The 17,139-nt window shown below is 61.6% G+C and overlaps 2 protein-coding genes across 8 annotated transcripts in view; both read left to right on the forward strand.

Annotated features, from left to right (window-relative positions):
• The window catches only part of DGCR2 (DiGeorge syndrome critical region gene 2), a 41,401-nt gene extending 28,218 nt beyond the window's left edge, over positions 1–13,183 (forward strand). For 4 of the 7 annotated variants that reach the window (XM_031443206.2, XM_031443204.2, XM_064480983.1 and 1 more), the window contains 8 exons: positions 1,427–1,555; positions 2,199–2,418; positions 3,423–3,499; positions 5,022–5,198; positions 5,743–5,946; positions 8,612–8,764; positions 9,218–9,454; positions 10,549–13,183. In XM_031443206.2, coding sequence (XP_031299066.2) covers positions 1,427–1,555; positions 2,199–2,418; positions 3,423–3,499; positions 5,022–5,198; positions 5,743–5,946; positions 8,612–8,764; positions 9,218–9,454; positions 10,549–10,805 — 1,454 coding nt within the window. In that variant the 3' untranslated portion in view covers positions 10,806–13,183. The remainder of the gene's footprint in view (positions 1–1,426; positions 1,556–2,198; positions 2,419–3,422; positions 3,500–5,021; positions 5,199–5,742; positions 5,947–8,611; positions 8,765–9,217; positions 9,455–10,548) is intronic. The other 3 variants (XM_064480984.1, XM_031443205.2, XM_031443207.2) reach the window with 2 other exon arrangements.
• On the forward strand, positions 12,029–17,077 carry LOC105095296 (carbonic anhydrase 15). The gene is made up of 9 exons (XM_064480944.1): positions 12,029–12,051; positions 14,326–14,354; positions 14,555–14,590; positions 15,193–15,363; positions 15,736–15,896; positions 15,997–16,089; positions 16,437–16,498; positions 16,600–16,771; positions 16,869–17,077. Exons 1-9 carry the CDS (start codon positions 12,029–12,031, stop codon positions 17,061–17,063), a joined length of 942 nt encoding a protein of 313 aa, XP_064337014.1. The 3' UTR covers positions 17,064–17,077.
• The last annotated feature ends 62 nt before the right edge of the window (positions 17,078–17,139 follow it).

The following is a 17,139-nucleotide window of genomic DNA, read 5'->3' on the forward strand; positions in this document are numbered from 1 at the left end:
CTTTGTAGCAGCCAGTCTCCTCTGGGAGCAGGGCCGGGTGATCACATGGGGGCCACCCAGTGCCAGGGAGCCAAGGTCACCCGCTCCCCACCTCTCCCCAGCAGAAGAGGGCAGCTCGAGCCACGGGCCTTGAAGATGCATCCCCTTTAGGTGTCAGTCTCCGCTCAGATGCTGGTAGCACATTTATGTCTTAGAGTGAGTGGGAGCTGGTGGCCCTGATGCTGTCACAGGCCTGGGGTCGGGGAGCAGTGGAGGTATGGAGGATCTCTCCTGAGGTCTCAGGAGGACCCCCGTGCAGCGGCTCAGGCAGAACCGTGGGGACTGTGGTGAAGAAATGCATTCGCACTGTGAATGTGCTCTTCACTTGCTCAAGAACATGGGAAGCTGATTATAGCTGTGAGCGTACAAAGCAAACCATAAAACAGTGTGCTTGAGGTGATCCCAGTAGTTTTAAGGGTTTGTGTAGAAGAGATGGGACTAGCTGCAGACCCTGGCGTAGCAGCAGTCTGCTTTGTCTTGTCAAACTTTTGTATTTCCCCAGTATTTTATGTTGCTTATTTGTTGTTCTATAATGAGACAAAAATAAAGATGATTTAGTAAACAGAAATAATGTGAGAATCCATGACATTAGCGGAACCAGACACTGCGGAAGTGTTGGTCAGGTGGGCAGGTAGGGGCCGCAGAGTCAGGGAGGGTTTGCGGAGGCCGCCCCTGCCACGCCCCACGGACACGCCCCAATGGGCACGCCCATGGACACATCCACAACACCCATAACACGCCCCCACGTGTCACTCTTGCCCCGCCCTGAGGTTGCTGAGCCCTGCATCCAGCTGCAGGCAGACTGAGCTGCTTGCGGGTGTCTGCAGTCCTGCAGACCAGGTTTGTCACCTGTCCTGACCTTGTACCTGGTGTCCTCCACCATGCACTCAGGTGCCCCTCTGCAAGCAGAGTGGGGAGGCTGTGGTGATGGAGGGCGGGAGGGGCAGGCGGACACACAGAGGCCTTAGCCTTGAGCTGTAAGAGGGACCAGCAGGCAGTAAGGGCTGCACAGGGGAGGCTCCCGGGCAGTGGGGGGGAGCAGCCTGGGCTCTGCCGAGAACCCCGCTGGGGCCAGAGCTGCTGCTGGACCGCTGACCCTGTGCCATGCCCATAGGAGCCTGTTAGAAAATGCAGCTGAGAGACCTCATCTCATAGTCGTAATAAAAAATGAAGACTGCCCAGGCATAATCTCAGTAAGGAGTGCATGAGACCCATTTGACGTGAATGGCATGTTTTTTTAAAGAGCTGTCGAAAGAAAACCTGAATAAGTGGGGCCTGGGCTGCCGTCCCGGCCCTCCTGCCCCCAGCCATCTGGCTGCACCACGGTTCTCTTTGGTGCCTCCCCCCGGAGGAGCAGGGTTTACAGCCACTCTTTTCCTGCTTTCAGAAGTGACCGGGGAGTCGCGTCCTTACCATGGGAAAGAGGCTGTGGACCCGAGGCAGGGGCGGGCTCGAGGCGGCGACCCTACTACCCACTTCCACGCCATGAACGTGGCTCAGCCTGTCCGCTTCAGCAGTAAGTTGCAGACCTGCCCTGTTGTGATCCAGGGCTCACCACCGCACGTGGCCCTGGGCTGTCTCGTGGCCCTTGGCTGTACCAGAGTGTGACCCCTAAGCAGATCCCAGGGCCTCCTTTGATAAGTGAGGTCCCCCAGCCCCAAGTGGGGAAGCCGACCTGAACCAGGCTCTAGAACCAGGCTGCTCATTTTCCCACGTCTGGACTGTACTCACCCTTTGGTAGACGGAGAAGCAGCTCTGCCTCTGTTCTTAAAAAGTTTTAATAACTGCATATTTAATAAACACTGTGACATTAAGGTCTTAAAGAAGCATAATGAGATTAAGGAAAATCTAAAAGCAGAAGAACCACTGCGGAGACCCCGGTCCTGAGGAGACCTGCTTGGGTGGGACAACGATCCTGGGATGCTCACCCCCAGCCCCGCACTCAGCTGGCCTTAAGTGGGGCGAATCCGCTTTGCTGAGTGAACTTAGCGTCTGGTCTTTTCTGTCCGCTAAGGCCTCGCAGAAGCGGGAGGTTCGTGGCCTTACAGGCAGAGCTCCCCTCCCAAGCCTGTTTCCCTTTCTGGTGCTTTCTGAGCTGCTTGATGCAGTCACCTCTGCAGCGAGGATCCTGACTTGGGGACACCCCCTCCGTCCTTCATGTTTCCTAGGGAAGTGCCCGACGGGGTGGCACCACTACGAGGGCACGGCCAGCTGCTACCGCGTCTACCTGAGCGGAGAGAACTATTGGGATGCAGCGCAGACCTGCCAACGTGTGAATGGGTCCCTCGCCACCTTCTCCACCGACCAGGAGCTGCGCTTCGTCCTGGCCCAGGAATGGGACCAGCCCGAGCGGAGCTTCGCGTGGCAGGACCAGCACAAGTGAGTCTGGGGCAGGGCCCAGGGCCTGCCAGGCACAGTGGCCACCAGCGCAGGGCCACTGGCCACCCACGGCAGTCCCGCCCTAGGCAGAGCTAGCAACCCTGCCCCCTGGAAGCAGATGGAGATGGGGGTTGAGAGTGGATGTCACGATGGGGTAGGGGGCTCTTGGAGGGCCCGGGATGGGCTGCACCCTATGTCACGTGCCCAGTGCTCCTCGTTGGTCCCCTCTGGGTCCCACTGCAGCTACCAGGGGCTGGGCCTGTGTCAGGAGGGGCTGCTCCTTGTGGGGCTTTGTTGGCCTGGCTTGCGGGCTTTGCAGGTAGGCAGAGGATCCCCAGGAAAAGAGGCTCCGCCAGGCCGTGTATTCAGTGCCTTCCATAGGCCCGCTCGTTCAGCACCCCCAGAAACCACAGGGGCCCGGGGTGGGTGACCAGAACGTGTACCAGCTGTGGTGTGCCAGCTTCCAGTGTGGGCAGTCTGGCTCTGGAGCCTGGCTCTGCCCCAGGGCTCTGGAGTGTCAAAGAGGAAGTGAGGAAATGGGCCAGCGCGGCCTCTCAGTGCCCTGGCCTGGGCGAGCGGGCTCCCAGCCAGAGGGCCAGCTCCGGGGGTGTGTGCTCATGGTGGGGATCTCTCATTGAAATGTAATTCCCGGCCTTACCACGCACCCCTTCAGAGCACACTGAGCTGTGGTTTTAGTGCGTTCACAGGGCTCTGTGTCCACCAGGAATTTGCTTGATTTTGCTTAGAAAGCACAAGCTTTATAGGAGCAGCTGATAAGGACAGTCTTTGGCAGGACTTACCTGTGATAAAAGCTGTCTCTGACCTGTGAATTTATTGTTTAGAATTTTAATGCATTTTATTAAAATTATCAAAACTTTAAAATGTTAATGCCTTAGAGGCTCAGTGTTTCAGAGGTCAGTGTAACTGGTAAGCCGCGCACACTCAGAGGCCAGTGGCTGCTTCCTGCTGTCGACCTGAGGTCTCCTCCGATTCTGCCCCTGCAGGTTGTGGGTCGGCTACCAATACGTCATCACGGGCCGGAACCGCTCTCTAGAAGGTCGCTGGGAGGTGGCCTTCAAAGGTGAGGCTTCCTGGTCTTCCAGAAGAGTTATGAGCTAGAACCTGGGGCACGTCATCGTGGGATCTCCCCTCCCACCCCTCCTGCCGCTGCCTGGCCCATCGGAGTGCCCAGTGCGGGGCCATGGAGAAGACTGGGCCCCAGACCTCAGGGAGGCTGTGATGGCGGGTGTCCTGGCCCAGCCTCGATCAGGCCTCTATGCGGGCCCAGGTGGGGCTTGGCCTCCTCTGGAACCTATGGTGGCTCCTTACTTGGCCATTTCTAGACGGTCCCACTGTCCTTTCAAAGTCCGGGACTTTAATTGGAGCATAAAAATGAGCAGAGTGCGCTGTGGTCATGGACACGGGCCAGAGAGGGAGGGACAGGCTTCTTAGGACGGGGAAGGTCAGAGTGAGAGTCCGAAACGCCGGAACCCCCAGGCAGGTGGAATTAAAACAGACTGCATGTGTAGCATGTGTGTTGCTTTAGGGATTTGCTGCTGAGTTGCTGGAATGTATCCTGGTGACGTAAGGAGCTGTGGCAGTTGTGGGCAGCTGTGTCCCTGCTCATGGCCCGTGGCCTGCATCCTGTCCTGCCACCCTGGCTCCAGCAGGTTTCTCCCCTTGCCCTGCCTGTCCCTCCTGGGGCTGCTCCTTGGGTCTCTGGCTTGAGCTCGGGGCTGCTCTTTTCCCCAAACACATCCTGAAGTATCTCTGAGGACAAGGGAGGAACTGTGAGCCCGGGGACCCCAGGCAGCTCCCTCTGTCCCCTCACGGCAGAGAGCGAAGGAAGGTCACGTGGGCAGAGCTCCCCTGTCTCCCAGCCTGGGTGACCTTGTGGCAGGTGCCCAGCTGTGTCTCCACACGGGGAGGTGGGTGAAGGCACAGACAGGAAGGGTGTTGAGAAGGGTCAGGGCCCTGGGCAGTGGTTTTCCTAGGGGGCAGGGAGCAGAGGGGCCACAACACTGGCCCCTCCTGGGCAGGATGTCAGCTCATCCTTTGAGTCCCCCAAACATCCCGCTGAGGCCCCCCAACATCCACATTCTCAGAGAGGGAATGTGTTCAGATCTCCCCCAGGAGTGGCTGACAAAAAAAGCTGTGGGTTTCCAGGCCCTGGAGTCACAGGGGGCCTTGTGGAGGATACTTCTGGTAGTTTTCCATCTGCCCCAGTCCCAGCTGCTGGGGGTGACCCCTCACCCCAGCAGAGGTGCTGGCCTTCAGGACGCTGTGGACACTCCTGGACTCACTGGTCTCCTAGACAGTGGTGGAAACGCCTTCTCGCCGGTTGAGTCCTGACAGGGAGGAGGCGGCGTCTTTCTCCTTCCTGTCGGGCTCTGCGGCCCTCACGGGGTGTGGGCGCTTCCCCTCCAGTCTCTCAACCGTCTCCTTGAGGTTGAAGTGTGCTCGCTCCCGGCTTTATAGTAGCGGGGCCCCTGCCAGCATGAGGTCCGCAAGCTCTTGGTCCAGCTCAAGGACCTTGGTCTCCAGAGGTGGGTCCTCCCCATTGCCCGTCGATGTTCCGCTGTAACGCCCGCTACTTCCCGCAGGCTCCTCAGAGGTGCTCCTGCCCCCAGACCCGGTGTTCGCGGGGGCCGCGGCTGAGGGTGACGGCGTGTTCTGCGCACAGCTGCAGTGCTTCCACTTCCCCACTCTCCGCCACCACGACCTGCACAGCTGGCGCGCCGAGAGCTGCCACGACAAGTCCTCGTTCCTGTGCAAGAGAAGTGAGCACCCACGTGCGCGCTGGCCACTCCCTGTGCACGGACCCCATCCCTTGTGTCCTCGCCTCTGTCCCTCTCCTCCCGCTTGAGGGCCTGCGTCCCCCTCTTGGGTCTCGCCCCAGCCAGTCCTCCTCCACTGTCCCTGTCGGCTCTGCACGGCCTCACCGAGTGTCTCAGGTCCTGGCACCGCCTCCCCGAGCAGAACCAGCAGCTTCTTGGGAGGCTCGTTAGAGATGCGTTCTGACGTCCAGAGGGCTGGTGCTGTGCGCCTGCCCCCTAGATTAAGAGACTCTCACACGTGACATGTTGGGCACCTGAAAGCAAGGGTTTCTCCCAGAACCTGGCACTCTTCTTTGTCTGCACTGTCCCGACAGTGAGCCCAGCGCCCCTCTCCCAGCCCCTCCCTGCGGCCGCGGGCTGGCCTGCAGCATGGGGGTGCACCCAGGTCCCCCTTCCCGGGCCCTGGGCATCACGCTCACCCAGCCGGGTGGGATGTAGGGGCCCCTCCAGCCGGTGACACGTGCGTCTTTGTGGGTGCCTGCTGCAGGTCAGACATGTGTCGACATCAAGGACAACGTGGTGGACGAAGGCTTCTACTTCACCCCAAAAGGGGACGACCCCTGCCTGAGCTGCACCTGCCACGGCGGGGAGCCCGAGATGTGCGTGGCCGCCCTGTGCGAGCGGCCCCAGGGCTGCCAGCAGTACCGCAAGGACCCCAAGGAGTGCTGCAAGTTCATGTGCCTGGACCCAGGTGAGCAGGGCTCAGCCTCGGGTACGGGCCTGCCTCCCCTGTCTGTCACCCCGGGCCGGCTCCAGCTTGGGCCTCGCCCACTGGAGCTTTCCTGTATCTGAGCGCGGCGCACAGGGCGATGACAACTTGTATTGCTGCTGTCCTCAGTCTTTATTGTTACACTCTTTAAGAAGATTAAATATTAACCTGCAATTTTGATATAAAACTCCTCCCCACTCTGTGGTGCCTTACAGTGTTCAGACCCAGGGTCCCACAGAAGCAAGACCGCAGTGCAGGGCAGGGTGAGGCCCTGACAGGTGCCCTGGCTGCACCAGAGAGGCCTGGGTGACCCTCTTTCTTCCACTTCCGATCAGAGAGCAGTGGGTGGGACCCCGCTCTGCAGCTGTGAGCAGAGGGACCCCGCAACAGTGCAGGCGACATCGCCATGTGAATTCACAACCTCAGAGAAAGAGCATGTGAGCGACATGGGCAGGGATATGTGGAAGCCCTGGGCTTGGGGACCCCCTGCAGAGCAGCTTGGGCGGCCGTGGTGGCCGTGTCCACCCTAGGCCCATGGAGGGGAGCTGGAGGCTGTGTGTGAAGGCCCCTCGGCGACAGCCATCCCTGCTCCCCAGGGCTGGGGTGGGGCGCTCTGGCACGTGTCCCAAACCTGTGGCTGTGATGAGGGCAGAGGCAGTGTTTGCGTGGAACCACCCGGGGACGTGGAGCTGGAGTGCACTCAGGCCTCCCCAGCCCGCAGGGTACCCGGCACCCACTGGTATTGGGCGCGTTACTGCAGGGTTCTGACCAGCTGACGGGGGACCTCTGGAGCCCTGCGGAGGAGCCGACCATGTTGCGGGCCCCCCAGGAACCCCTGGCTGGCTCTGGCTCTATCTCCTGGGACAGTGCTCTCTTCTTTGTGTCTAATGGCAGGTGCTTCCTCCTGGTGACCACCACAGAGGGACAGTCAGTTACCTTGATCGAGTCCTTGGGATTTTTTAGAACTGATTAAGAATTAGTCATTGCAAAGGGGCTGCTTCTTTAGGTGTTCCCCGCCCCCTGGGTTTTCTGAGCTGGCCACCAATTACCAGACGTGTTAGCAGCCCCCTGGGCTGATGGACTTTCTCCCACGATGGGGACTGAATGTTCCTGAGACTGGAAGGTCAGAGGCGTCGAAACAGCAGCTGATTGGTGGGAGGATGTGTGCTTTCCACGGTTACTTCCCCAGCATTGTCAGCAGTAAATGCAGCCTTGGGGGAAGCTTTCGGGCCCTGTGGGAGGAAGGAATGTGTGAGCCTGACAGTGGGCAGGCTGGGACTCTGGCCCCTCAGGTAGCACCTCTGTTGGAGCGTTTCCTCGGGGCAGGCGCAGCTGTCCCAAGGGTGGGAGTCCACACTCAGTCCTCCTGCTCTTCACGGCCCCAGTCCCTCCTCCCCAGGTCTGGAGGCAGGTGTTCCCAGGACCACCTCCTGGCTCCAATCCGGTGACTCTGTGGGAGAGGCCACCTCACATAGGTGAGAGCCCCCAGAATTGCCCAGCAGGGTTTTCTTCCTTTGCGTCTCGTCCTGCCTGCTCCATCTTGGGAGCGCCGGAGGAAGTGCCCAGCAAGCTGGTGTGCTGGGCAGGGCAGGCCAGACCCAGGCGGGGGCTGTCTGGTGTCTGGCACAGTGCTGAGCTGCATCCCTGGCCACTGCACCCAATGCCAGAGGTGTCTCCACCGCCCACGTCGTTGGGGACAATTTGACGTGTTACCTGCCATCGCGCAGGTCACTGGGGGTGCAGTTGCCCCTGGTGAGACCCTGGATACGTGCCATCGGGACACAGGGTCCAAGACAGAGTGCCCTCTGGCTGTGGCCTCCACCAGCTCAAGACATGGGAAGGCTGGGCTGGAGGGTGAGGTCTGCATGCCCACTGCCCCTGCCCAAGGTGTCGGGTGCAGGCCGACTCCAGCCCTCTCCCCAAGCTGCTGCGGGTTCCCTGCCCGGCCCTGCTCCGGTGGGGGCTGTGGAGCAGAGTGAGTGGGGCCTGTGTGAGTAGGTACCCCCAGCGTCGCTCCCCTCCATCCTGGGGGACCGGGAGTGCCGCCCAGCCCTCGGCGGTGCTGGGCACACTCTGTGCCTCCGATCTCCCCACCAGCAGAGGGTGAAGTGGGTGTGGGAGGGTCAGAAATTAGAACCGCCGAGGGGCGGGTGGGGCTGTAAACAGACTCTGGGGCCCACGAAGGCCATGTCCTCACCTCCTGGGACCACCTGCGCATCCACACACGAGCTCTGCTGGGTGCAGGGAGGGGCAGAGAGCTCTGCGCTCCGCCAGTGGGACTGGAGCCTAGGTCTGAACTCAAGCCACTGACCTGGCCCCGCTGACCTCAGTTCTGCATGAGAGATGTTTCTCCTTCCTTATGGGGCTGTGGCAAGAAGTCAGAGAGGAACTAGATGTGGCAGCTGGAGGCGCAGTCCTTTTGGGCTCCCTGTGCAACCCTTTGAGGGGTTCCAGGCCCAGCCTCAGAAGGGTGGGTGGAGGGCAGGGTGGGGCAGGCACCCGCCCCTGGACGGGCAGAGGGAGAGGCTTTGCAGCTCCTTCCTATCGCCCTGGCCAGCAGAGGTGGGCCGGGCCATGGCTGGCGTCTTGGTGGGAGCCCGGGGGCTGATGCTCCCCCTACAGAGCAGCGTTTCCTCCTCCCGCGCAGATGGCAGCAGCCTGTTGGACTCCATGGCCAGCGGGATGCGTCTCATTGTGAGCTGCGTCTCCTCCTTCCTCATCCTGTCACTGCTGCTCTTCATGGTCCACCGGCTGCGCCAGAGGCGCCGTGAGCGCATTGAGTCCCTGATTGGAGCGAATCGTGAGTGCCCAGACCCCTGCATCCTGGGGCTCCCGGCCCTTCCCCCAGGGAGGGTGGGCACCTGCCGGTTGGGTGACTTGCCCGGTGAAGACAGCAGTGCCCTCCTCAGCCCTGGTTCTCTGCAGCAGCTGCGCCTCCATGGAGCTTCCAGAGCCCCCGGCTCCATGAGCAAGCTGAGGCTCCCCAGTCCCTGGGGAGTGGGTGGGGGCTCAGAACCACGGTGCTAGGTCTGAAGACCCCACATCAGTGGGCAGCTCACCACAGCGGTCATGGGTCAGACCCAGACCACAGAGCGCGGGGGCCGAGGCCTGCAGCACGCTGATGGGCGCCAGCAGTGGTGGAGGAGGGTAGAGAGGGCGAGTCGTGCTCTCAGTGTGGCGGGCAGGTGGCCATGGGGACGTGGCAAGTGCGGCACGGGAGTGACTAGCTCTGTGTCTCCCTCCTGTTGCCCAGTGCACCACTTCAACCTCGGCCGCAGGATCCCTGGCTTCGATTACGGCCCCGACGGGTTCGGCACGGGCCTCACGCCGCTGCACCTCTCTGATGACGGCGAGGGTGGGGCCTTCCACTTCCACGACCCTCCCCCGCCCTACACCGCGTACAAGTGCCCGGACACTGGCCAGCCCGACGACCCGCCGCCCCCCTACGAGGCTGCCATCAACCCAGACGGGGTGTTCTACGACCCTGCAGGTGAGCCCCTGGGCAGGGCGTCAGGGCCGAGGCCCAGTGGTCCCTCCTGCCTCCCGGCCTTCTGCTTTCGCTTAGGTTTCCCTTAGGGTGGAGTTGTCTGTCGTGGGCAGGGTGGTCCCCCACCCCTGCCTCCCTCCCGAGAACACCTGTTAGTGAGCAGCCCTTCGGGAGAGCGGGGCCGGGCGCTGGGCAGAGCAGACCCCTACACACTACACCTTCCTGTCCAGTGGGAAGAAAGCGGTTTCTTGAGTCTGTTGTCCGTGTGGGACTGGCAGGTTGGTCTCACCGTCCCGGTGCCCTGCCCACAGCCTGGCCTGGCCCCGTCGTGCAGCACAGGTGTCCCGTCCCGTCTCCCTTGGCGTCACGCTCACACGCACGCACGCATAATGCAGCAGGATGGACGTTGCAGGGCCGGCACTGCTGTGTTCATGATCTGTGCACTGATTTGGTTCCCATGCCTGTGTGGCCTCTGTGGGCAGCAGAGACTTGGATTTGACCCCTGCCCTTGGGACCCAGATTATCACAATCTGTGGTCAGAGGGCCAGGGTAGACAAGCTTCCTGCCAGGGGCGCTGCTAGTGGACCAGGCTGTTGGGGGGCCAGTGCTTCCAGAGCAGGGTAGCAGGCCTGCAGGTCCAGGACAGTGCCCAGGGGAGGTGGAGCTGGGTCCCTGAGCCCCACACTTCCAGAGGGCGCCTCTCATGAGGTGTGGGCTGCCTTGGTCGCTCTCAAACCCGGTACTCTGTGATGGTCGTCCCATAGTCCAGCTGCAGCTCTGGGTCTAAGGCTGCACCCGCTCTCTGCCTGCCTAGCCCCTTCCCAAGAACTCACTGAGGTCATGAACGTGCTGCCTAGACCCCTGAGTCTGAAAGGGCTTCCCTCTGTCTGCCCTTGGTTCTGCTGACTGTCGGAGCATGTCCCCCACACACAGCTGTGCTGCTGGCCACAGGGCGGAGGCATGGGACGAGCACAGTTGAGCCCTGTGGGCCAGCTGCCCCTGCTTGGTGTTGTGGGGAGCACTCAGGCAGGATCCTCCAGCCCACCCCTCCCCCCAGCCAGACCTGCCCCATGCTGACTGCCTGTCTTCTCCTGCAGATGATGACGCCTTTGAGCCAGCAGTGGCCGCCCCATCGGCCACAGGGGATGGCGGCGGTGACGGTGCAGCACCCCGACACCTGGAGCAGCCTCTGCCCGCCACCGGGGCCTCTCTGGCAGACCTAGAAGACTCGGCCGACAGCAGTAGTGCCCTGCTCGTGCCCCCCGACCCCACCCAGAGTGGCAGTGCCCCTGCGACAGAGGGGCTGCCGGGGGGCGGCCGCCACAGCCGAAGTTCTCTTAATACTGTGGTGTAGAGGATGGCTGGCTCATGGCCCCAATGGGCGGGGAGCTCCTGTTTGCTGTCGAGAAAACCTTGATCCCCGTGGGAGACTTGAAGGGCCCCTGAGCACGCCTGGCCCCCGCTACACTGCGCTGGCCCTTGGGGGGCCAGCCCCTGCCCCAAGGCTCCATGCCGGCTTCGGAGACGTGCATAGCTCTGGGTCACTGTCTTTTTCTTTTTAAATGGCCGAAGAATGACAAAATTCATGAGACCACAGATGTCAGAAATAGGGAATGGAGAAGGCCCTGTGGCTTTGGGCAGGGCCGAGTGGGGCCACACCGGCCTTCCTGGGCTGGTTTGCTGATGCAGGCCCTCAGAGGACCCCATGGCCACCGTGTGCACCCAGGCAGCAGGTGTCTGAGGACCGTCAGTGTGGTCTAGGTAGCAGCTCTGCTTCAGAGCAGATGGACTTGGAGGTCTCTACAAGGGCTGCTGTGGGGTTGGCCCCCGGGTCCAGCTGTGAACATCCTGGTACCCTGACCCGGGCTGGGAGCTGGCCTGTGGCTCTGGTGCCCGAGGCCCTGAAGAGGGGAGCTTGGAAGGAGGTTGGACTCTGCACTCTTTCCAGCTGGGCTCCCTCAAGCCTAGTTCTGTGCCGGGAGACCCTGGCCCCACCCCATGGCTTTCTCCCCAGCACCGCTGTGCATGGCCCCCGGGTGCGCATGAGTGTCTTGGGCCCTGGACCCCTGCCAGGGCTGGCTCATGTCTACGCCCCCAACTCCTGCTGAATCTGCCTCAGGGCCTGGCTTGCCCCCACCCTACCTTGTTTGTGCCATAAAGGGTTGTTTGTTTCAAGGAGGGGTGGCTGACACCAATGTCCCAGGCTGTCCATCTCCTGGGAGTCCACTTCTCACACCACCACCACCGCTAAGCTGATGCCCGGTGGCCACATGCCGCCTCCCCATCTTCAGCATGGAGTGCTGGGGGCCCCGCTTGGGACCTTTTGACTGAGGGACCCTGTTGCCTGCTTCTGGGTGGTGGTCTTGTCTCCTGACCCGGGGCTTTTAGTGTTTCTGAGGTTTGGAGATTAAGCGGGTTCTGTGCGATTTTTAGCACTCCATATCTTTTCTACGTTGAACGTCTGGATCTTTTCTTTTTTGTGTGTGCGTGTGAGTTGTGTGCGTACCTGTCCAAGTGTTTGCAGGTGGTGACGGTACCCGGGGACTCGACCATGGGGCCTCCCTTCCAGGGATGGCCATGGCGTGTTGGGTGGCATTGAGGTGTGGCCCTCAACTGAGAGCACAGAGCCCTTCCCTGGCCCCTCACAGCCTTTCTGGACCAGCAGCAAGGAGAGGGTGACAAAGTGGGTGCTCTGGGGCGACAGGCCTTGGTGGTGCTGTCCATTTCTAGGCACATTCTCAGTCTTCAGTTGGAAACCATTTTGTTCTTCCCTGGATGGGTTGTGGGCCTCAAGTGGCCCACAGACCTGGGCTTGGCCTCCAGGAGCCAGTGTGCTGGAGGCAGGCCTCAGGCAGGCAGGCTGCATGCCGAGCAGGGGCTGGTGCTGGAGAGCGGTCTCCCGGGCACACATGCCCACACTGGCTGCTGAAGGCAAAGCAGGAAGCGTGTGGCGGCTCCAGCATGCTTTGGACTCAGAGCAGCAGCCACAGGCCTTGTTGGTGCTGGGGAAGGGTCCTGAACACACCTGCTTTGGAGGCTGTACCCCATGGGGGCCTGGCTGCAGCAGCTCAGGGCCCCTCCCAGACCCTGTACCTCTGGCCCAGGCCTCAGATCCAGATGTACAGGGCAGGCCACAAATGTGTGGGACTGGAGGACCTCTTTTGGGGACCGAAGGACTGCTGGGCCAGTCAGGTGTGTGGGAGGCACTGAGGGTGGCCTGAGGCAGACTGTGGGGGGGTGGGGGCTGTTTCTGTACTGGCCAGGGTTCTGTCCAGGGTGGCTCAGCCCACTGGTGTCCTTGGGCTGGACAGGAGGCCTGTGGGCAGTGCTGCTGCAGGCCCTGCCTGCTGCCCACTGTGTCTCCATAGCTGGTGGAGCAAGGCAGCCCGCCCCCCACCAGTGCTTGGTAAGATCTGATTGTTACCCGTGGTCGGATGAGTCCTGAGACCAGCCCTGGTGGAGACCTTTGTGCTCCTGGCAGGGACGGGCACGCTGGACCCCTAGAGGGACAGGCAAGCTCTTGGGAGGGGCCTCCTGCCCCGAGACCTGACCTGCCTGGTGGAGGTGGGTGTCGATACTGTACATTGTCTCAATGCCTGTTTTTTATGTTTTCCTTTCACTGAGGGTTTTTAGTTTGGGTTAATTTTTGGTTGGGTTGGCACTAATTCTTTTCTTAAGATGCTGTGAGAACCATTTCATCCAAATGCCAAATAAATTTGTGTTCTGGAAGAAGTGTGATCTGTCCTTGGTGTAACCCAAGCTGGGGTGGGAGTTCCAACCACACTGGGACCGAGGCACAGGTGCAGGAGTGGGTGCATGGAGGAGTTGGGCACCCTGTGGAAGCCAGGGGCAGGCGTGGGGCTCTGAGACCCCTGTCCCTTCTGTTCTCTTATTGTAGTCCTTTCAATTTCCCAATTCCTGAAATGGGAACAAGAGGGTGCCCAGGGGACTCAACTTCAGGCGGGTCCTCTTGCTGCCTTCCTGACCCAGCCTGCTGGCCGGGCAAGGGGTCAGGGCTAAGACAGGCACCGGTGAGGACTTTGTGGGGGTAGGGGTTTGGAGAGGCGGCCCTTGTTCCTGAACACCTGCGGGGTGGTGGCTGGCCCCATCAGCACCGCGGACAGCACCCGCGCCCCACCTCAGGGAAGGCCAGGTCCTCTGGACTGGGGACGCCAGCGTTGAGCACCTTCCAGTGCGTCACTTTCTCTCCGGGACACTTGAGTGGCGGGGAAACTGGAGTCCCACTTTCCAAGAGAGTGACTGGGGCTCTGGCCACAGCCTGGGGTCCGCTGGATTCCGGGGTCTCGAGCTGCTGCAGAAGCCCCACCGGGGCTGGGCAGAGAGGGTAGCAGCTTCCGGGACCCTTTGGTCCCCGGGGTTGCGCCAGTAGAAGGGAGGCTGTGGTCTTGGGCATCCTCCACATGCCAGCCCCCCAAGTCAAAGGCACTGGGATCCAAGATGCCCTCCCCCTGGAACTTCGTCCTTCCTGGTGTCCTTGGCGTGTCACTCCTGGTCCCCAGCCTCCGTTTCCTCATCTGGGAATGGGCATGTTAATAGCACCCCCCCCTCAGGATTAGTGGGGTGGGGGGGGAGTCTGTGAAAACATTCAGCTCTGGTAGATGCCGGTGGTTGTTGCTGGCAGCTGCAGGGGTGCCGGGATCAGAGCGAGTGCCTGGCAAGCTCCAGCTGTCTCCCCACTGGAGGCCCTGTCTGGGTGCCGCCCCTCTGACCCCTCCCATGCAGCTGTGAGCCCCCAGAACTCAGCCCCACCCCTAGCCCACCACGCTAATAAATTCTCTACAGTTGCTGGCTGCCTCGGCCCACTGACTGCAGCACCATGAGGTCCCCTGGCTTGGCACTCACCTTCCTCGCAGTGGGGTGGTGGTGCGCAGCGACTGGGAAGGTGAGCGCAGGCTCCTGCCCCACTGCCCTGAACCTACCCTCCCCCACCATTCCCTCTACTGCGCTTTAGGCCCTGGGGAGCTCCTAGAATTGGGGCAACAGGAGAGCAGGGTCTGCCTGCCACCCACTGCCTAAGCCCTGTGTTTCCATTCTCGGCCCTGGATTGAGACAGCCTGCCTGAAACCCTGCCATCATTCACAGGTGCCTGGTGCTATGACTCTCAGGACCCAAAGTGTGGTGAGGACAGTGTCACCTGAGGCTGTGTGGCATCAGTCTACGTCCTGTGGCCACAGACAGTCGGGTGCTAGTGTGGCCAGCAGTGGTCCACACACTGTGCTTCTGTGGTCTCTGTGGGTTTTCTGTCTGTGGTCGGGGCCACAGTGACTGAGCAGCAGGCAGCATGTGTGTGAATGTCCCCTTGCATGTCCAGGTCTGTGGCTACTGGCTTCCCCAGTCCTGCAGTGTGTGCCAGGCTGCTGGCATCAGGCAGAATCTGTAAGCCTGTCGGTGTGGCCCACGTGTGAGCAGGTGGTGGTGGTCCCCTGTGTGGGTGTGTGACCTGTGGCAGGAGACCCTCCCAGCCCCCTTCTGCGTGGGTCAGACTGCCTGCCAGGGCTATGTCAGAGTGTGCTTGCTCCTATTTTGGTGTTGCAAACATCATGACCGGGCCAGAATTGGCGAGGGCAGGGTGTCAGTCATGACCTATCAGGTTGGGGCCGAGCAGGGAGGAGTTTCCTGCCACTGGACTATTCTCTGGGTATGTGGGGGGGCCACCTTCCTCTGTGTACCTTCATATTGCCTCCTGAGCCCCCCTACAGAGCCCAGACCTGTTCCCTCAGGCCCCACCCACTGGAAGGAGATGGCCCCTGCCTGTGAGGGCCCTGCCCAGTCCCCTATCAACATCGATCTTCACCTGGTCCAGCAGGACCTGACCCTTGGACCCTTCATCTTCCAAGGCTATGACTCAGCACCTCCAGGCCCCTGGACACTGGAGAATGATGGTCATACAGGTCAGTACCCTGGGGTTGGGGACCTCCCCCAGAAAGATGTCAGGACCCCGCTACCAGTAGCAATCAGCCATTGTCCCTAAGGACCAGAAGTCAGGACATACCCAGAAGTCAGGTGCCCTGGGATCTCCACAACCCCCACAGTCACATAGCTGCAGTGCATCAGGACTCCAGCCACAGGAGTCCATCTGCTCCCCTCCATCCAGGGGGTGGGGTTTCCACTGCGGTATGGGGGGCCTCACCCGGCCACCAACAAAGGGGCTTAGATACCGACTGCGTGGTGCTTCTGTGGAGCCCCAGAAGGAAGCAGGCTGGCCCGAGAGGGGCAGCTGGGTGGGGGAAAGAGGATGTCATGTGCTCCCACCTCTCCCTCAGTGCTCCTCCACGTGGACACTGGCTCACAGAGCCCCCTGGAGGTGCGGGGTGCCGGACTGCCACCACCTGCCTACCGAGCGCTGCAGCTGCACTTCCACTGGGGGTGCCCCGGGCAAACGGGCTCAGAGCACAGCCTGGATGGGCAGCATCGCCCCATGGAGGTGGGCCTGGGCTTGTGGAAGGGTGGTGGGAGTGCCCAGGGAGGCCAGGGGGAGCCTTCTGGGGGCAGCTGGGTACCTCCCATGGTCTGTGTCTCCCCAGATGCACGTGGTCCACATGAGCACCCGGTACCTGAGCACTGGAGAGGCCCGAGGTCACCCTGACGGCCTGGCAGTGCTGGCCGTGCTCTTGGTGGTGAGGGAGGGGGCATGTGACTCCTGGCAGGGAGGCGGGTGCTGGGTGACTGCTTGCACTCAAGAAAGGGGTCCGTGGGGGTCTGTAGAGGGGGCAGGTGGCCTGTGTAGTCCTGGGTGGGCAATGGGGCCTCTAAAGGGTTTATAGGATTTGATGGGTTCTGTGGGAGGATGGGGCCAGCGGGAGGTGGTGGTTCTGCGGGCTCAGTGGGGGTGACCCCCTCAGCAAACACCCCTCACTGGGAACCTACCCTCTTCCCACTTAGTCTCTCCTACACCCTGTTCAGTGTTCCCCCTTTTTGAGACCTCCCCACTCTGATACCCTCTCACTCGGAGTCCTCTCCCCAGAAGCAGGACTCTGGCAACGCCAACTTCTCGGCCCTTGTGTGGGGCCTCAGGAACATGTCTGCGCGCAATGAGGAGCACAGGGTGGGGGGTGCTCAACGGGGACAGCCGGGGCGGGGGTGTCTAGGCACAAGGAAGCTGCTTCCAACCTGCTGCCCATTCCCCACCCAGGGGCCTCCATGAAGCTGGCGTCCACTTTCCCACTGGCCTCGCTGCTGCCGGGCACCTCTGGCCTCTCTCGCTCCTACCGCTATCAGGGGTCGCTGACCATGCCTTGCTGCAAGCTTGCGGTGCTCTGGACCATCTCTGAGGACACTGTCCCCATTGGGCGTGCACAGGTGCGGCCGCCACCCTGCCCTGCCCCCCAAACCCCCTCCACCCACCTGCCACCCTCCCGCACAGCGTGTCCTGACTGCCTCTGCCCTGTACCCTCAGGTGGCCCAGTTCCAGACCCTGGCCCAGGCCCCTGGTTCGCACCCGGCGCCGCTAAGGGAGAATGTCCAGCCGCAGCAGCCTCTCGGTGGGCGCAGGGTCTCAGCCTCCCCCTACACCTCCATCCAGGCAGCAGCCCCCAACCTGGGCCGAGGGTTTGGGGCTCTGCTGGGCCTGGGGCTCAGCTTATGGCTCTGAAGGGGGCCCTAGGATGCAGACGAGACCCTCTTCCTGCAATAAACTCCACCTACATCACACAGACTGATCTTGGCCC

Source organism: Camelus dromedarius, chromosome 31, assembly GCF_036321535.1.
Source record: "Camelus dromedarius isolate mCamDro1 chromosome 31, mCamDro1.pat, whole genome shotgun sequence".
Taxonomy (NCBI): Eukaryota; Metazoa; Chordata; class Mammalia; order Artiodactyla; family Camelidae; genus Camelus; species Camelus dromedarius.

What these genes read in the sequence shown, in the direction of transcription:
- LOC105095296 (XM_064480944.1), top strand. Translation starts at nt 12,029, where the DNA reads ATGGCGTGTTGGGTGGCATTGAG. An exon ending in GGAGAATGATGGTCATACAG is followed by an intron (nt 15,364 to 15,735) that starts GTCAGTACCCTG and finishes CCTCTCCCTCAG; the next exon opens with TGCTCCTCCACGTGGACACT. An exon ending in TCCCCATTGGGCGTGCACAG is followed by an intron (nt 16,772 to 16,868) that starts GTGCGGCCGCCA and finishes CTGTACCCTCAG; the next exon opens with GTGGCCCAGTTCCAGACCCT.